Source organism: Rhinopithecus bieti, unplaced genomic scaffold, assembly GCF_001698545.2.
Source record: "Rhinopithecus bieti isolate Rb0 unplaced genomic scaffold, ASM169854v2 scaffold_8675, whole genome shotgun sequence".
NCBI classification, from domain to species: Eukaryota; Metazoa; Chordata; class Mammalia; order Primates; family Cercopithecidae; genus Rhinopithecus; species Rhinopithecus bieti.
In genome coordinates this window covers 4,703,644-4,723,888 of record NW_016806447.1, presented here as the reverse complement: position 1 = coordinate 4,723,888, position 20,245 = coordinate 4,703,644, and the positions used below count along the sequence as shown (strand labels likewise).

At 42.0% G+C, this 20,245-nt stretch overlaps 1 protein-coding gene across 1 annotated transcript in view; it reads right to left on the bottom strand.

Moving 5' to 3' along the window:
- Positions 1-6,988: 6,988 nt before the first annotated feature.
- PPEF2 (protein phosphatase with EF-hand domain 2) overlaps positions 6,989-20,245 on the bottom strand; it is a 47,184-nt gene continuing 33,927 nt past the window's right edge. Inside the window, exons 13-17 of the mRNA XM_017876608.1 lie at positions 19,944-20,086; positions 14,740-14,846; positions 13,619-13,782; positions 11,886-11,973; positions 6,989-8,041 (exon numbers count right to left, since the gene is read on the bottom strand). Coding sequence (XP_017732097.1) covers positions 7,788-8,041; positions 11,886-11,973; positions 13,619-13,782; positions 14,740-14,846; positions 19,944-20,086 — 756 coding nt within the window. The 3' untranslated portion in view covers positions 6,989-7,787. The remainder of the gene's footprint in view (positions 8,042-11,885; positions 11,974-13,618; positions 13,783-14,739; positions 14,847-19,943; positions 20,087-20,245) is intronic.

Sequence of the window (20,245 nt, the reverse complement as noted above, 5' to 3'; positions counted from 1 at the left end):
TGGCCGGGCGCGGTGGCTCAAGCCTGTAATCCCAGCACTTTGGGAGGCCGAGACGGGCGGATCACGAGGTCAGGAGATCGAGACCATCCTGGCTAATACGGTGAAACCCTGTCTCTACTTAAAAATACAAAAAAACTAGCCGGGCGACGAGGCGGGCGCCTGTAGTCCCAGCTACTCTGGAGGCTGAGGGAGGAGGATGGCGTAAATCCAGGACGCGGAGCTTGCAGTGAGCTGAGATCTGGCCACTGCACTCCAGCCTGGGTGGCAGAGGGAGACTCCGTCTCAAAAAAAAAAAAAGAGTCTCTGAGTCTGTGACTGAGAAATATTTCAAGACACTTAACACAGGGATTAAAAACTTTATCCCTTTGTTTTAATAATTAAAATACAGATTAAAGGAGGTTTTGAGTTTTATGGAAATAAACACTCAAATTCAAAATAGTGGTCTTTATGGCTGAACGCAGTAGCTCATGCCTATAATCCCAGCAGTTTGGGAGGCTGAGGCGGACAGATCACCTGAGGTTGGGAGTTCGAGACCAGCCTGGCCAACACAGTGAAACCCCATCCCTACTAAAAGTACAAAAAAAGTAGCTGGGTATGGTGGCGGGTGCCTGTAATCTCAGCTACTCAGGAGGCTGAGGCAGGAGAATTGCTTGAACCTGGGAGGCAGTGAGCTGAGACTGTGCCATTGCACTGCAGCCTGGGTAACAGAGCAAAACTCTATCTCAAAATAAATAAATGAATACAACAAAACAATGTTCTTTAGAGAATTATGAAACCCTAATTATGTCTGCATGTGAGTTCTATGTCCAGCATTAGTAGTAATTGTTTTTTTTAAAAAAAAACAAACCAAGGCCAGGCACGGTGGCTCACGTCAGTAATCCCAACATTTTGGGAGGCCAAGGCGGGTGGATGACTTGAGGTCGGGAGTTCGAGACCAGCCTGACCAACATGGAGAAACCCTGTCTCTACTAAAAATACAAAATTAGTTGGGCATGGTGGTGCATGTCTGTAATCCCAGCTACTTGGGAGGCTGAAGCAGGAGAATCACTTGAACCCGGGAGGTGGAGGTTGCGGTGAGTCAAGATTGGGCCATTGCACTCCAGCCTAGGCAACAAGAGTGAAACTCTGTCTCAAAAAAAATTAATTAAATAAATTAAATGAATAAAAAACCAAAACCCAAAACACTAATTTACAACTTGAAGACATGTCAAAAATGCTAAAACAGAGAAATTCTTTTATGACTATTAGCATTTTCTCAGAAAAGATCGTTTCTGGGAAGTATGATCCCTTCCTGAAATTATCCTTCTCTTTTGATTAATACAACCAAACTTTAATTCCTTGGATTGTCAATGTTTTGAGTTATCTACTGCTGCATAACAAATAGTTTAAAAGTTAATGGTTTAAACCATCTATGATATTTCACAGTTCTGTGGGTTAGCTGGGGTGATTCTTCTGCCCCATGTGGTATCAGCTAGCCTCCCAAAGTGCTGGGATTACAGACATGAGCCACTATGCCTTGCCATTCTCAGTTTTAATTTCTAATACAATAAATATCAATAGATATAAGCCACGTCAGGAAAAGTTCTTTGGCATCTTCAATACTTACTGGGAGTAAAAGAGGATCCTGAAATGAAAACATTTGAGAAGCACTTCAATAGAGGCAAAAGAAGAATTGGGGACACCGATGAGAAATAGTATGGACTAAGAAATAATTGGACTAATGATTTTAAGGTGGTAGCAATGGGGAGTAAAAAGCGGCTCAATTTTCGATGTATTTTGAAGGGAAAGTCAACAAGATGGATCAGATGTGGGAAATGAGGAGATAAGTCAAGTATTATTCCAAGGGTTTTGTTTCAGTTTTTGCTTTTGTCTTTCACCTGAGTGAACTGGTAGGATGGCATTGATACTAATTAGGAAAGACCAGGGAGGAAGAGATGTAGGGGAAATACAGTAAACTTCTTCGGAGAATGTTAAGTTTGAGATGTTCATTAAATATTTAAGTGTTAGGGGAGTGGTCTTGGGTGGAGATACAATCTTCAGAGTCTTAATCATATGGATTGCTTTTAAAACCATGAGACTGGATGAGATCAACAAAGGAGTGAATGAAGATAGAAGAAAAAAGAGGTTGAAAGACTGAGCCTGGCAGGGCGCGGTGGCTCACACGTGTCATTCCAGCACTTTGGAAGGCCGAGGTGGATGGATCATCTGAGGTCAGGAGTTCAAGACCAGCCTGGTCAACATGGTGAAACCCCCTTCTCTACTAAAAATACAAAAATTAGCCAGGCGCAGTGGCGAGCGTCTATAATCCCAGCTACTCAGGAGGCTGAGGCAGGAGAATCGTTTGAACCCGGGAGGCGGAGTTGCAGTGAGCTGAGACTAAGAAAGCTGTCAGGTAGTTAAAAAAAAAAAAAAAAAAAAGGAGAGAATGGTAATTTGGACTGTTAAATGCTACTAATAGGTCAAGTAAGATAAAGACAAATAGATCATTGGTATCTGAGGTACTGTGTGCCAGAGAGGGGAATAATGTGAGCAAAAGGCTCAAATCAGGAGCAGTGTGGTGTACTAGAGCGTAAGGGACAAGGATGAGATGGGAGAGCAGGCAGGAGTCAGCTTGTGAAGGGCCTGGCATTCCATATTAAAGACTTAGACTTTATGCTGTGGGTTTGGGGAAGCCACTTTAAGCTGAAAAGTGACACAGTCCAATTTGCATTTTAGGTAGATCATTCTGGATGCTTAGGAAGGGTGGGGAGGATAGAGGATGGAACTGAGCCAAACCGAGCAAGGGTCTCAAGGAAGTGGAGGCTGTAGCAGGAGAGGGCCAGAGACAGTGAAGGTGTGCATTTCAGCCATGGATGTGGGGATGGAGAAGAGAGAGTTGATTAGGAATATTTAGGAAGCAGAATTCTCAAAACTTGGAAACTGCTGCGACTGGGGGAGTGAGAGAGGTAGAAGAATTAAGCTTGGGTAATAGACTGCATAGAAAGTGGGGTACCAACCTGAAATACAGAAATTAGGAGCTAAAACAGTTTGGGGGTGAAGAGATTGTCACATTTGGACATGTTATATTTGAGATGTTCATGAGAGATGTAGGTGGAGATGTCTAGAAGGCAGTTGGATATTCAGGTGTAAAAACCAAGGGAGAAGATCTTTAAAGAGTGGTACTGATGTAAAGTCTCAACCAGTAGATATGTCCCAGCTTTCTAAAGAAAAACTAATTATAGTAAATTTCCAGTTTAAAAAATTTAATAATTCTTGAAGAACTTTGTATGTTCTAATCTGTTTGCATCAAGAGTTCTCGGGTCTATTAATATAATTTGAGGGTATTTAACAGTTTAGTCATCGAAATCTGAAAATGTTTGGTTTTCAGTGCAGATAGCAGTAGGATGGTCTTACCAAATAATTGCCCTTTATGACTGCAGGGTAAACCAATTAGATTAATGGCACTAAGCCCGGCTGCACATTAGCACCACCTGGGGAGTATTTCAAACATACCAATAAACGTCTCTAATAATCAGAAAAATGCAAAGTAAAACCACAAGGAGCTATCACCTCACTCATGTTACGTCGACTCTTATCAAAAAGATCAGTGACAAGTATTGGCTAGGATGTGGAGAAAATAGAACCTTTCCCGGGTGTGGTGGTTCATGCCTGTAATCCCAGCACTTCGTTAGGCCAAGGCAGGTGGATCTCTTGAGCTCAAGAGTTTGAGACCAGCCTAAAGCAGAAATTTTGTCATTTGTGACAATATGGATGAACCTAATTTAGCATAATAATTCATATTATGCTAAATGAAATAAACCAGACACAGAAAGATAAATACCACATACTCTCACTCATATATGGAATCTTTTTTTTTTTTTTTGAGACGGAGTCTCGCTCTGTCGCCCAGGCTGGAGTTCAGTGGTACCATCTCGGCTCACTGCAAGCTCCGCCTCCTGGGTTTACACCATTCTCCTGCCTCAGCCTCCCGAGTAGCTAGGACTACAGGCGCCTGCCACCTCACCCGGCTAGTTTTTTGTATTTTTAGTAGAGACGGGGTTTTGCTGTGTTAGCCAGGATGGTCTCGATCTCCTGACCTCGTGATCTGCCCGTCTTGGCCTCCCAAAGTGCTGGGATTACAGGCTTGAGCCACCGCGCCCAGCCTATATATGGAATCTTAAAGTCTAGCTCATAGAAATAGAGAGTAGAATGATGGTTACCACAGGCTAGAGACAGGGGGATAGATGGGAAAAAGGGAGGCACTGGGTCAATGGGTACAACATTTCAGTTAGACAAGAGAAGTTCTGGTGTTCCACGTACAACACAGTGACTATAATTGTTAATAATGTTTTGTATATTTCAAAACAGCTAAAAGATATTATTTTCAATGTTCTTACCAAAAGAAATTATAAACATTTGAAGTGATGGATATGTTAATTAGGCTGATTCGATCATTCCATAATGTCTGCATGTAAGGAAAAAATACATTGTACTCCATAAATGTATACAATCATTATTTGTTGGTCTAGTGTGGTGGTTCACACCTTTAATCCCATGCTTTGGGAGACCAAGCAGGAAGGATCGCTTGAGCCCAGGTGTTTGAGACCTGCCTGGCAACATAGCGTGACCTTGTCTCTACAGAATTTTTTTTAAAACTTAGCCAAACATTGTGGAAAACGCTTGTAGTCCTAGCTACTCAAGCGGCTGAGGTAGAAGGATCACCTGAGCCCAGGAATTTGAGGCTGCAGTGAGCTGTGAGCTATGATCACACCACTGCCCCCCATTCTGAGTGACAGAGTGAGATCCTGTCTCTAATCATCATCATCATCATCATCATCAATTAAAAAGAAAGCAAAACTGAAACATACCAACATACCAGGTTCAAGCGAGCCTCTCACCTCAGCCTCCTGAGTAGCTGGGACTACAGGCATGTGCCTCCATGTGCAGCTAATTTTTGTATTTTTAGTGGAGACAAGGTTTCACCATGTTGACCAGGCTGGTCTTGAACTCCTGACCTCAAGTTATCCACATGCCTCGGCCTCCCAAAGTGCTGGGATTACAGGCGTGAGCCACCTTGCCCAGCAGCAAGATATATTTTCTATGCTGTGGAACAAATTTACAATAAACTTAGTGGATAAAGAATCTGAGCATGGCTTTACTGGATCCTCTACTTAGGGTCTCACAAGCTTTATTCAAATTGTTGGCCAGATTGCATTTTCATTTGGAGGCTCAACTAGGGAAGAACCTGCTTCCAAACTAATACAACTTATTTGAGAATGTATTTCCTTGTGAATGTATTTTTGAAGATCCTGGCTTTTTGTAGCCATTTGTCGGAGGCTTTTGGCATATCTTACAGGGCACCCATCATTCCTTATGCAAGTTTCCTTAACATAGCTGCTAGCTTGTCCAGCCAGCAAGGAAAATCTCTCTTGCTTCAGTCTACTAACATGGAATTTCATATAATGTAATATAATCACAAGAGTAACATCCCATCACCTGTGTCATGGTTTCTCAGTTAGAAGCAAGTCACAGGTCCCACCTACACTCACGGGGAGGAGATCACACAAAGGCACAAACACCAGGAGGTGGAAAATCACTGGGGTTAGGGATCACTATAGGGATAGGGTCTGTTTGTCACACAAGAAAGAGCTATAGATTGTGTATAGACAATTCAAACAGATAATATAGTCATGGGTATAACTGGAAAAAATCCTGGGTGGAGGCAGAAATCATGGGTTCCAGTCCTGGCTGTGTTAGTAACTTAGATCACACATATCCAGCAAGTTCTCTAAACCTCAATTTCCTTAGTTTATAAATAAAATGAGACAGTGGAGACAGTTTTGGATATTAATCACATAAATCCATAGTAAAATATCATGGAAGCACTATCATTCACCTTTAGCAGAAGTTAGAAATGATCCCACTAAAAGCTTATGAGTTTATGGTAAAATCGGTACCCCCAGTTCTGAAGAGCAATCTGGCAGTATGTATCACGCCATTAAAATGTTCATACTTGTGATGGTTGACTTTACGTGTCAACTTGTCAACTTGATTGAGCCACAGGATGTTTAGATATTTGGTTAAATATTATATGTGGGTGTGTCTGTAAGGATGTTTCTGGATGAGATTTAACATTTGAATCTGTAGGCTGAGTAAAGGAGATTGTCCTTACCAAGGTGAGTAGACCTCATCCAATCTGTTGAAAGCCTGAATATAATAAAGGGATTATATAAGAAAGAATTATTATATAAGAAAGAATTATTATATAAGAAAGAATTATTATATAAGAAAGAATTATTTTTCTCTGTCTCACTGCCTTTGAGCAGGGACATTGGTTTTTTCCTACCTACTCAAACATGAACTGAAACTGACTCCATTGGCTCTTCTGAGTCTCAAGCCTTTGGATTTAGACTGGAACTTACACTATTGGACCTCCTGGTTCTTCAGCTTGCCAGCTGCAGATCTTAGGACTTCTCAGCCTCCATAATCATGTAAGCCAATTATTTATAGCAAATACTTATGTAAATATCATATTGCTTCTGTTTCTGTGAAGCACCTAGACTAATACAACATCCTTTGTCAAAGTAACCCCATTCCTGGGATTTTATACCACTAAAACGTAAAATTCAAAAGATATGTGTAAAACAAGCTGTATGCACTATGTTATTAACTGCAGTGTTATTTCTTTCTGTTTTAATTTTACTTTAAGTTCTGGGATACATGTGCTGAACATGCAGGTTTGTTTTACATAGGTATACATGTGCCATGGTGGCTTACTGCACCTATCAACCCGTCATCTAGGTTTTAAGTCCTGCATGCATTAGGTATTTGTCCTAATGCTCTCCCTAGTGTTATTTCTAATAACGAAAAAGTGGAAATAATATACATGTTTAACAATCGGAGCATGGCTGCATAGATTATAGCACATCCACTTCAAAGAAAATTATGCAAGCATTAAACTAATAATCATGAAGAATACAGAATCACAAGGGAAACACACGGGAGAGGGTTTACAATCAGATATGCATTTATTTTTTTAAAAGCAGAACATAAAATTATATAAACACTACAGTAACAAGTAAGAAAAAGTAAATAATGAAGAAAATCCATATGTTTGGTTCATGGAATTACGATTTTTAAATAACTTTCCTTTACCAATATGACATTTTTAAGACAATAACTAAAAAGTACAAAATAGGCTGGGCGCAGTGGCTCATGCCTATAATCCCAGCACTTTGGGAGGCCGAAGAGGGTGGATCACCTGAGGTCGGGAGTTTAAGACCAGCCTGACCAACATGGAGAAACCCCATCTCTACTAAAAACACAAAATTAGCCTGGTGTGGTGGTGCATGCCTGTAATCCCAGCTACTCAGGAGGCTGAGGCAGGAGAATCGCCTGAGAGGCAGAGTTTGCGGTGAGCTGAGATCGCACCAATGCACTCCAGACTGGGCAACAAGAGAGAAACTCCATCTCAAAAAAAAAAAAGAAAAAGTATAAAATAATAACAATGAGGGAGTTAAATTGTCAGTGGTTCTTAATTGAAGTAGACTTTAGACTTTAGAATTTAAAAACACTAAGTTCTACTTTGTGAAGATTGTGAGATGGGGTTGAGGCACTCATATACTTAAAACACATACATACACAACACCCCAACCCATCCCTCCACACTGAAATACACAGGTGATTCTGATGCATATAGATAGGTAAATTTTCAGCATAAAGTTTCACATGGAGAACAAGGGAGATAGTCTAGCAAGAAGCTGAGCATTGCCTATGAGGCACTTTGGGTGATGAAGACCAGGCTGTTCTTAGCATGCACCTGGACTGTTGCAGCCACTGTCTTTAGCATTTGTAGCTTGTGGGCATTCTGAGGTATCGCCCGCCAGGCAGGATTTCTCCACAAGGCGGAAGGCCTCCAGGAACTCATTAATATCGATGTGGCCATCTTTGTTGAAATCAATACTCCGGGCAAGGTCACAGATGCAGTCATCTGTAATGTCGATATTCATATGAGAGCTTAACAGCTTCCAGGTCTGCCTGAACTCGTCCAGTGAGATGAACCCTTATCAGAGGGAGGAAATCACTTCAGTGTGTTAGTCTATTTTTTAATATTCATTTTCTCTGACATTCTTTTTTTTATTTTTTTATTATTTTTTTTTTTGAGACGGAGTCTCGCTCTGTCACCCAGGCTGGAGTGCAGTGGCCGGATCTCAGCTCACTGCAAGCTCCGCCTCCTGGGTTTACGCCATTCTCCTGCCTCAGCCTCCCTAGTAGCTGGGACTACAGGTGCCCACCACCTCGCCCGGCTAGTTTTTTGTATTTTTTAGTAGAGACAGGGTTTCACCGTGTTAGCCAGGATGGTCTCAATCTCCTGACCTCGTGATCCGCCCGTCTCGGCCTCCCAAAGTGCTGGGATTACAGGCTTGAGCTACCGCGCCCGGCTTCTCTGACATTCTTACAAGGACACCTGCTCCCTACTGCTTAACAGAGAGACACCCAAAGCCTAGTATCTAATTTAAACTTCCAAGAGGATCACACAAACCATTGGCTCACCAAAGATTTTCAGCTGGGAACAATTTTGCTCCCCTCCCTCCAGGGGACATTTGGCAATGTCTGGAGACGTTATTGTTTGTTATGACTAAGATGGAGGTGAGGTGCTACTGACCTCTAATAAATAAAGGCCAGGCATGCTGCCAAACATCTTATAATGCACAAGATGGACCCCAAAACAAAGAATTATCTAGCCCAAAATGTCAACAGTACCACTATTGAGAAATCCTGCATTTAATCATCTCAAACATATACTAATTTATTCTGGCCATTAAAATCCTTTGGACTCCATACATCTATAGTCAATTGATTTTTTACAGGGTCCCAAGATTATTTAATAGGGAAAGAATAGTTTTTTTCAACAATGATGGGGGACAAGCAGATATGCTCATGCAAAAAGAGTAAAGCTAGACACCTACCTAACACTATATAAAAAAAACTAACTCGATATGGATCAAAGACCTAAATGTAAGAGCTAAAACTCTAAAACTCTTAGAAGCAAACATAAGTGTAAATCTTTGTGACCTTAGGTTATGCAACAGTTTTATAGCTAAAAAAGCTATAATACCAAAAGCATAAACAACAAAAGAAAAAATAAATTGGACTTTTTCAAAATTAAAAACTTTTGGGTATCAGGCTGGGTATGGTGGCTCACGCCTGTAATCCCAGCACTTTGGGAAGCTGAGGTAGGTGGATCACGAGGTCAGGAGTTCAAGCCCAGCCTGGCCAACATGGTGAAACCCCATCTCTACTAAAAATACAAAAATTAGCCGGCCATGGTGGCAGGTGCCTGTAGTCCCAGCTACTCAGGAGGCTGAGGCAGAAGAATCGCTTGAACCCAGGAGGCAGAGGTGGCAGTGAGCCAAGTTTGTGCCACTGCACTCCAGCCTAGGTGACAGACTGAGACTCTGTTTCAAAAAAAAAAAAAAAAAAAAAAACTTTTGGGCATCAAAGGACACTACCAAGAAAGTGAAAAGACAATCCACAAAATCAGAAAAAAAAGTTGCAAAGCATATGTCTGATAATGTCCTAGTACCCAGAATATATGAATAACTCTTACAACTCAAATAAAAAGACAAATAGCTCAATTTAAAAATGGACAAAGGATTTGAATAGACATATCTCCGAAAGAGATATACAAATGGCCAGGCCGGGCGCGGTGGCTCAAGCCTGTAATCCCAGCACTTTGGGAGGCCGAGGCGGGCGGATCACGAGGTCAGGAGATCGAAACCATCCTGGCTAACACGGTGAAACCCCGTCTCTACTAAAAAATATGAAAAACTAGCCGGGCGAGGTGGCGGGCGCCTGCAGTCCGAGCTACTAGGGAGGCTGAGGCAGGAGAATGGCGTAAACCCAGGAGGCGGAGCTTGCAGTGAGCTGAGATCGCGCCACAGCACTCCAGCCTGGGCAACAGAGCGAGACTGTCTCAAAAACAAACAAACAAACAAACAAACAAATGGCCAATAAGCACATGAAAATGTTCAACATCATTAGTTATTAAGGAAATGAAAGTCAAAACTACAGTAGAATGGGTATAATAAAAACTAAAAAAAAAAAAAACCCACAAAAAACAAAAATGGAAAATAACAAGCATTGGTGAGGATGTAGAGAAACTGGAACCCTCATACATTGTTGGTGGCAATATAAACAGGTACAGCTACTGTGAGAAATGGTTTGGTAATTCCTCAAAAAGTTAAACATAGAATCACCATATGACCAAGCAATTACACTCCTAGGTATACACCCAAGAAAACTGAAAACATATATTGACACAAAAAGTCACACATGAATGTTCATAGCAGCATCGTTCATAGTAGCCAAAAGTAGAAACAATCCAAAGTGTATCAACTAATGACTGGATAAATAAACTTCTGTCCACACAATGGAATATTATTCAGTCATTAGAAAGGAATGAAAAAACTGATACTGCTGCAACATGGATGAATCTTGAACACAGGCTAGGTGACACCAAAGGCCATATTTTGCATGATTCCATTTATATCAAATGTCCAGAATAGGCAAATCCATAGAGACAGGAAGTAGATTAGTGGTTGCCAGGGACTCGTGGAGGAGGGATAGGGAATGAGGAGTAATTGCTAATAGGTATGAGATTTCTTTCTGGGGTGATTAAAGTGTTCTAGGCCATGTGCAGTGGCTCACGCCTGTAATCCCAGCACTTTGGGAGATCTAGGCGGGCGAATCACAAGGTCAGGATATCGAGACCATCCTGGCTAACATGGTGAAATCCTATCTCTACTAAAAAAAAAAAAAAAAAAAATAGCCAGGTGTAGTGGCACATGCCTGTAATCCTAGCTACTTGGGAGGCTGAGGCAGGAGAATCACCTGAACCCAGGAGGTGGAGATTGCAGTGATCCAAGACTGTGCCACTGCACTCCAGCCTGGGTTGACAGAGGGAGACTCTGTCTCAAAAAAAAAAAAAAAGTTCTAAAATTAGATGGTGATGGTTTTACAGTCTTGTGACTTTACCAAGAACCACTAAATTGAATACTTTACACAGGTGAATTATGTGGTTTGTGAATTAGGCCTCAAATGAAACCAATAATAACATTGAAAAAAGCCTTTGGACCATTGGGGAACAGGATGTGGGGAACAGGATGAGGATGTACAGGACCTCACCTTACATTTTTTTTTATAACTTCCCGTGAATCTATAATTATTTCAAAATTTAAAGTTAAAAAAAACTTTTGGGAGTGAGGTTGCCAATGCTTTTCTATTCTAAGCACTTTTCATTACTGTGTGGCTATCTTTGATGGTACTGTAAAGGATATCACATCTTTCTTTTGTCTTTTCTTTGGTGACAGAGTCTGAACTCTGTCACCGAGGCTGGAGTCCAGTGGCACAACCTCGGCTCACTGCAACCTCTGCCTCCTGGGTACAAGCGATTCTCCTGCCTCAGCCTCCCAAGTACTTGGGATTACGGACATGTGCCACCACACCTGCCTAATTTTCGTATTTTTAGTAGAGACTGGGTTTCGCCGTGTTGGCCAGACTAGTCTCGAACTCCTGACTTCAGGTGATTCACCCGCCTCGGCCTCCCAAAGTGCTGGGATTACAGGCAGGAGCCACCATGCCCAGAGGATAGCACATCTTCTAATAATTATTCTTCCTATAAGAAGCTCTCATTCAGTTTGTCTTCATTCTTCTCTGCCCCACTTCTTTCTCTATGGGCTGCTTATACTACTCAAGTACTTTCCTAGTTTCTGCCATTTATAAGCACTAATCTTCTTACCTTGCTCTCCAAATGCCTGAGTGGAGATGAATCAGGAAGGACATTAAGGGTTTGAGGTAAAATACTTGCAGTGCGTTAAAAGTGATAGAATAATGAGTGCCTTTACCTGAATGATCACTGTCTATGATCCTAAAAATGGTCTCCAGGTTGGATCGGTTTCGGTACAGTGTTTCCAGCAAACTTGATTGTATGTTCTGCAAGAAAAAATTCATTTTCCTTCTTTGTCATATGTTTAGGCTTGTTCCAATATATAATTAACACACAATCAACCCTGACAGTCACACATTCTTGAAAAAATCTGAAAATATTTTGCCATCCCTCCATTCCCTCTACCCAGTTCAGCCCACCAAATAATCTAGTGGTTTAAGAAGCACCTCACCCATGATGAAAATCTTCCAAAATTGACTGTGGTGATGGTTGCACACACAGGTTATGTATGCCTTGTCTAAAATGCTTGGGACCAGAAATGTTTTGAATTTTGGATTTTTTCGGACATTGTAATATTTACATGTATATAATGAGATATCTTGGGTATGGGACCCAAGTTTAAACACAAAATTAATTTTTGTTTCATATACACCTTATACATCTAGCCTGAATGTAATTTTTGTTTGTGTGCTTTGAGACAGAGTTTTGCTCTTGTTGTCCAGGCTGGAATGCAGTGGCCTGATCTCAGCTCACTGCAACCTCCACCTCCTGGGTTCAAGCGATTCTCCTGCCTCAGCCTCCCGAGTAGCTGGGATTAGAGACATGCACCACCACGCCCGGCTAATATTTGCATTTTTAATAGAGACGAGATTTCCCCATGTTGGTCAGGCTATCTCGAACTCCTGACCTCAGGTGATCTGCCTACCTTGGCCTCACAAAGTGCTGGGATTACAGGCACGAGCCATCGTGCCCGGCCGCCTGAAGGTAATTTTATAAAATATTTTTAATAATTGTGTGCATGAAACAAAGCTTGCATACATTGAACCATCAGAAAGCAAAGGTGTCAGATGTGGAATTTTTCACTTGTGGCATCATGTTGGCACTCATAAAGTTTTGGACTTTGGAGCCTTTCAGATTTGTTTTTTTAAACAGAATCTCACTGCGTTGCCCAGGCTGGAGTGCAGTGGCATGGTCTTGGCTCACTGCAACCTCTGCCTCCTGGGTTCAAGTGATCCTCCCACCTCACCTCCCAATAGCTGGGTCTACAGGCATATGCCACCACACCCGGCTAATTTTTGTATTTTAAGAAGAGATGGGGTTTCACCGTGTTGGCCAGGTTGGTCTCGAACTCCCGGCCTCAAGTGATCCACCCTCAGCCTCCCAAACTGCTAGGATTACAGGAGTGAGCCACCGCACCCAGCCGAATTGTACACTTTAAATGGATGAATTGCATGGTATGTGAATTATATTGTAATAACACTGTTAAAAGAAGTACCTAGCCCAAGGTTGCACATACATTACATATTCTATAAGTAGTTATTGAATAAATACTTTTTTAAGTAGAGTAAGCACCATGGTGTTGAGGAAAGAAAATGGGCCTTGAGGTAAGACAGACCTTGGCTTGAGTCCCAACTCAGTCGTTCTATGACCTCAGGCAAGTTGCTAACTGCTGTGGGCAGTAATGGTGCTGATAATATGTATCTCTTGGAGTGGTTTTGAGGATTAACTGAGGCAACGTATGAAAACCACTTAACACAAAGCCTGACACATAGAAACTCAAGAAATAGTTATTCCCCTTTCTCACCCATCCAGCTTTTTGGGTTATTACTAATTGGTTGTTTCTGACTCAAGTTCTCTCTAAGGAGTATCATAGTCCACATGTGCTCTCATTCACCATTACCACACCATTACCTCGTGGCTCACTTGTTCCTTGGCCAAGTTCTTCAGCCAAGACTTGTACTCTAGCATGTTGTCTGCTGAGCTGTTCACCAGCTGTGACCTCAGCATCCGCCATGGCAGTCCTAAACGCAACACAGACTCCACCGCTGCTGCCCAGTCACTCAAGGTGATCAGACCTACAGGTGAGAGCGAACTTGTTGACTTGTCACCTAGAAGTCTAGTTTCCTGCCCAATGGTGTGTATATTTTTATCCTGACAGCCTTCTTACTATCTGCAGGTAATAGAAATAATGGGCACGGGCACTATTTTTGTTGGTAGTGGCAAAGTTGTTTGGAAGCTAGGCTTGCCAGATAAAATACAAGACATCCAGTTAAATTTTATTGAAGACAGACCATAAAGTACATAAAAGTGCCAAATATTGCATAAAAATTATTTGTTGTCTGTCTGTCTGCAATTCAAACTTAATTAGGCATTTTACATTTTTGTTTACTGAATCTGGAAATACTTCTGCAAGCCACCTAAGAGTCTTGTGAATAGTATCATAAAACATTATGTACCTATAGCATTGGTTATTTAAAAAAATTAAACCACCTAAATTCCTTAGAATATATCATTCACTGAAACTCTTGGAAGGCTACAGTATGTGTACATGAAAAGATATTACTATTAATTCATAAATGTTACTGCTGTTTTTAAATAGGGATATATTTAGTCAATGTCTATTAGAAATTCCATTAGTTGAGCAGACAACATTTTTAGCTTGGCTAATAAATCGTGAAATAGGCAAGCACACACTCATCTTCAACAAGTCAAGTCATTGATCTTTTGCCAGTCTTATACTCTTATAATTTCTCCCACTTGTTCTTTGCTTGGTTCTGGCCATGTTACCCTTCGCTGACTCTGTTTCTTTTCACCCTCTCTATTTGGCCAAGTTCATATTTTGTTAAAAGCTTAGAATTTTAGAATTTAGTTAGAATAAATGAGACATTAAGTGGAATAAAATGGAGGATATAGCCAAAGGGGACTTTGAGTCACTCATTAAAGCAACAAATATTTATTTGCTAACTAGTGTAAGACAGAGATTTTCTGGCTAGCTTCCCTCCTCTGTGAATCTTTAACTTGATCATTCTTACCGACTTTATCTGCATCATGCTTCTTAAATTCACTGAGAAGATCTGAAGAATGAGCAAACAGCTTCTCCCTCAGAGCTCTCAGAGCCGACTCCTCTACTCTGCTAATCCTGGGACAGGAGATGAAAAGCAACATTTTAACACACTGGTATAGAAGAAATACTTGGAGATTTTACTATATTTCTACTCTCTCTTTCTTAACTTATCAGTCTCCCAAGAGCTCAGTTTTTGAGGGAGAGCTCCTTTACTCTTCCCTATTGTACACAAACAGGATGAGCATGGGGAATGCCGCTGTCCTTCCTGGTATGGGACAGTGGTTAGAGAAGTTCTGGAGAAAGATCACCTCTGTGGTCAAGTTATCTCATCATCCTGTGCTTCAATTTCCCCACCTGTAAAACAGTGATTAAAACGCTACCTATCTCTACCACACAGGATTATTGTGAAGATTACAAGATTTCATGTACGGCACTTAGAAGAAAGCCTGGCACATAGAAAGCACTCACCAAATAGTATCTGTTATCACAATTATTGTGCATTCCTTGTAATTTATTATCATGTGAAACAGAAGGCAAAATTTATGAATAACAAAATAACACTAGTTTAGTTTTTTCATTCTTATTGGGTCAACAGAACAATGCTGGGCACAGTACTTGGCCTAAAGCAAGTGCTCAATAAATATCTGTAGTTGAATTAACAAGAATATAAAAAGAGGTTTGGTGTGGTGGCTCATGCCTGTAATCCCAGCACTGTGGGAGGCCAAGGTGGGTGAATTCTTTGAGCCCAGGAGTTCGAAACCAGCCTTGGTAACATGGCAAAACCCCTCTCTACTCAAAATACAAAAAAAAAAATAAATAAATAAATAAATAACCAGGCATGGTGGTGCATCCCTGTAGTCCCAGCTACTTGTGGGGCTGAGGTGGGAGGATCACTTGAGCCCAGGAGGTAGAGACTGCAGTGAGCCAAGATCGCATCACTGCACTGCAGTCTGGGTGACAAAGTGAGACCCTGTCTCAAAAAAAAAAAAAAAAAAAAAAAAAAAAAAAAAGAATATAAAAAGAGATAAAAGAGGGACCAATCATTCTATAAATAATGACCAGATAACCTATCTTTTCCAGTGTTAAAAGTTAAAAAAAAATAAATTATGTTTGATGAAAATCTTACTGCAGTTGAAGGCATTTAACATGACAGTCTTTAACTGGGCTACACAGACCCTTAAAAGAATGTGAACCAGCTGGGCGCGGTGGCTCATGCCTGTAATCCCAGCACTTTGGGAGGCTGAGGCCGGTGGATCACCTGAGGTCGGGAGTTTGAGACCAGCCTGACCAACATGGAGAAACCCCATCTCTACTAAAAATACAAAATTAGCTGGGCGTAGTGGCACATGCCTATAATCCCAGCTACTAAGGAGGCTGAGGCAGGAGAATTGCTTGAACCTGGGAGACGGAGGTTGTGTTGAGCTGAGATCGTGCCATTGCACTCCAGCCTGGGCAACAAGAGTGAAACTCCGTCTCAAAAAAAAAAAAAAAAAAATGTGAACCTAGCCTGGCATGGTGGCACTTGCCTATAGTCCCAGCTATTTGGGAGGCTGAGGTGGGAAAATCACCCGAGCCTGGGAGGTCGAGACTGCAGTGAGCCAAGATCGTGCCACTGCACTCCAGCCTGAACAACCAAAGTGAGACCCTGTCTCAAAAAAAAAAAAAAAGCTGTGAACCAGTTAGGCATGGTGGCTCATGCCTATAATCCTAGCACTTTGGGAGGCTGAAGTGGGAGGATCACTTGAGGCCAGGAACTCAAGACCACCCTGGGCAACACAGCTAGGCTGGGTTTCTTTACCAAAAAAAACTTTTTAAAATTAGCCAGGCATGGTGGTGCATGCCTGTAATCTCAGTTACTTGGGAGACTACGGCAGGAGGATTGCTTGAGCCCAGGAATTTGAGGCTATGATCACGCTACTATACTCTGGCCTTGGTGATAGAGCAAGGCCCTATCTCTACAAAAGGAAAAGAAAGTGTGAACCACCTAAAACTCACCCCAAATTTCACAGGTATGTGAGCATATGTGATATTTTGTAGACAGCTTGTTGTTTTATCAGAGGCTAACAGAAGTATGGGACTTCTAAAAAGTTTAAGAACCACTAGTTAGACAAAGCATTTAAGCTGCTCCTGGTAATCTGTAGTCATGGAGAGTTATGCAGGGATGGAGTAGGGCAATGCCCTTGAAAGCTATCTAGATGTAGAAGGCTTTCCTGTCCGTACGTCAAGCAACACTTAGTAAACACTTACTAAATGCAGAGCTCTACATGGATTATCTCATTAATCCCTCAACACTCATTGAAGAAGGAACGATAACATTAAGTCCATTATGCCCCTTACGGCCAGAGATAGTAATTAGGTCGAGGTCACATAGCTACCAAGGAGTGAGGCCAGATATCCAACTGACTGTGATGGCTCCAAGCTGGCTCTGCTATTATTGTGAGAAGTGGATTGAAACAAAAAGTAAATGAATTCTGACTGAGGATTCCTCTAAGAAGAGCATGTTATCAGGCCAGGCATGGTGGCTCACACCTGTAATCCTAGCACTTTGGGAGGCCAAGGCAGGAGGATCACTTGAGCTCAGGAGTTTGAGACCAGCCTGGGCAGAATAGTGAGATTCTGTCTCTACAAAAAATTTTAAAAATTAACTGGGCGTGGTGGCGCATGCCGGTAGTCCCAGGTATCAGGTAGCTGAGGTGGGAGGATCTCTTAAGCCCAGCAGGTCAAGGCTGCAGTGACCTGTCATCATGCCACTGTACTCCAGCCAAGAAAAGCATGTTTTCTTGAGTTTATGGACATTGAGACATCATCAATTATGGCTGCTCAGCGACATTTCCCTCCTTTTTTCTAAGTTCTCCACTGTGCTCCTACAGTTGAAATCACTGGATAAGTGATAAATCAGGTGATGTTGTACTTATTTAATGCAATCAATGAAGGTTTCAAAGAGCTGAATGTTTTTTGACTATCTTATTGGGTTTCAAAGAGCTGAATGCTTTTTGACTATCTTATTGAAACACACTATTTCCAGGATTCTCTACAGTGACTCTTTTTGCAGTGACAACCCCTAAATCCTATGGGATCATAGTTCTGCACTCCAGGTACCAGGGCTCACCCCTGGAGATTCTAATTCGGTAGGGTTGGCTGAGGCTCAAATGGCTGACTTTTTATAAAGCTCCACAGATGATTTTGCTGCACAGTAGGTCTGACATTCACTTGGTGAGTTTTTATTTTTACATAATTCTTCTTTTTAAGTGAGGCTGGCCTATATTTAATAACTTGAGAATGATTTAAAATAATGTACTTTTATAGCACTCACACAAGGGTAAATGCTAAATACTAACATGTCCTCTATCCACCTGATTCATGCTAACTTTGCCTATCTTAATTTCTAGTTCTGTTAGGCTGAATACTTAAAGAAGCATGTTTAGTACCACTAAAATTGTATCTGTTAGCATCTTGTATACTCTGAGGCCATCTTTGCTGTGGGAGGCAGTATTGCATAGACATTAAAAGTGTGGGTTCTGAAATAGAATTGCCTCAGTCAAGGACTGCCTTCACTCAAGGACTAGCTGTGTGGCCACAGGTCAGCTGATTTAACCTTGGTTCTTTAATAATCTCCTCTACAAAACTGAAATCAATAACAATACCTGTTGCATAAATTCACTGTGAGACTACACATATAAATTCTTTTTTTTTTTCTTTTTTTTTTGAGATGGAGTCTCACTCTGTCACCCGGGCTGGAGTGCAGTGGCCGGATCTCAGCTCACTGCAAGCTCCGCCTCCCGGGTTTACGCCATTCTCCTGGCTCAGCCTCCCGAGTAGCTGGGACTACAGGCACCCGCCACCTCGCCCAGCTAGTTTTTTTTTTTTTGTATTTTTTAGTAGAGACGGGGTTTCACCGTGTTCGCCAGGATGGTCTCGATCTCCTGACCTCGTGATCCACCCGTCTCGGCCTCCCAAAGTGCTGGGATTACAGGCTTGAGCCACCGCGCCCGGCCTAAATTCTTTATAACATTTTGTGGTGGTAATCTCTCAACTAAGAGCTCAGAATCATCTCAAAAGCTACCATTTATTTATTTATTTATTTAATTTTTGAGACGGAGTCTCGCTCTGTCGCCCAGGCTGGAGTGCAGTGGCGTGATCTCGGCTCACTGCAACCTCTGCCTCCTGGGTTCCAGCGATTCTCCTGCTTCAGCCTCCCGAGTAGCTGGGATTACAGGTGTGTACCACCATGCCTGGCTAATTTTTTTGTATTTTTAGTAGAGATGGAGTTTCATCATGTTGGCCAGGCTGGTCTCAAGCTCCTAACCTCAAATGACCCACCCGGCTCAGCCTCCCAAAGTGCTGGGATTACAGGCGTGAGCCTCAACGCCTGGCCAAAAGCTACCATTCAAATAATATTATATGCTTCCTTCCAGAAAGAAAGGGGCCTCATTAACAAATCTGTGCACTGAATTTCACCTGCCAAATCTCCAGACAGTGAAAGAACCTCTGGCTGTGGCTTGTAGGGGTAACACAAACCCGTTAAAGATGAGAGAAAATAGAAGAGTAACTTTAGAAAGACTTAGTGGTTTAGTAAGCAGACTTTACCCAAGACGCAGCCATGGAGAATAATTTCTTCTTCTTTTTTTTTTTGTTTTTTTTGAGACAGTTTTGCTGTGTCACCCAGGCTGGAGTGCAGTGGCACAATCCTGGCTCACTGCAAACTCCACCTCCCAAGCTCAAGCCATCCTCCCCCCTCAGCCCCCCAAGTAGCTGGGACTACAAGAGCACGCCACCACATCAGGCTAATTTTTGTATTTACTGTAGAGATGGGGTTTTGCCATTTTGCCCAGGCTGGTCTGGAATTCCTGGGCTCAAACTATCCTCCTGCCTTAGTCTCCCAGAGTGCTGGGATTACAGGCATAAGCCACTGTGCCCCACTGAAAAGAATTTCTGCAGAAAACAAATTTGTTGCTCCCATTAATGATGGGTAGATAGAGCTATTAGGAGTGTGTGGAGGAGAAGGAAGAGACTCCTACTGTAATGTCTATCGTATTAATAGAACTTCATGTGACATAGCCAAATTCTGAATTCGTACGTAGAGTTTGGATAAATATAACGCTGGACACTTCATTCAAAGATTCTATAAACACTATGATTTTTTTCTGAAAACCACTCATTGAAAAGTCTTGCCTTTGCCTCATGGTGAGTGTGTTGGTCACCTTGTTAGCTTGATACTGCACGATATGTGGGGTCAGGGCTGGCCCCAGTTTGACATAGGCCCCTCTGTTGCTGCCAACTTCATAGTAGTTGGAGGCAGAAAAGATTGTTAATACCTACATCAAAACAGAAGAGAGAAAGGCATTCACATTCACTGAAGAAACCCTCACCCTCAGTCCTATGTGGCCCAACTCAACTGCAGAGGCTGCTGTTTCTCCTAGTGCTCATCTGGGAAACCTCTTCCTTCCCTCCCTCCCTCCCTCCCTCCCTCCCTC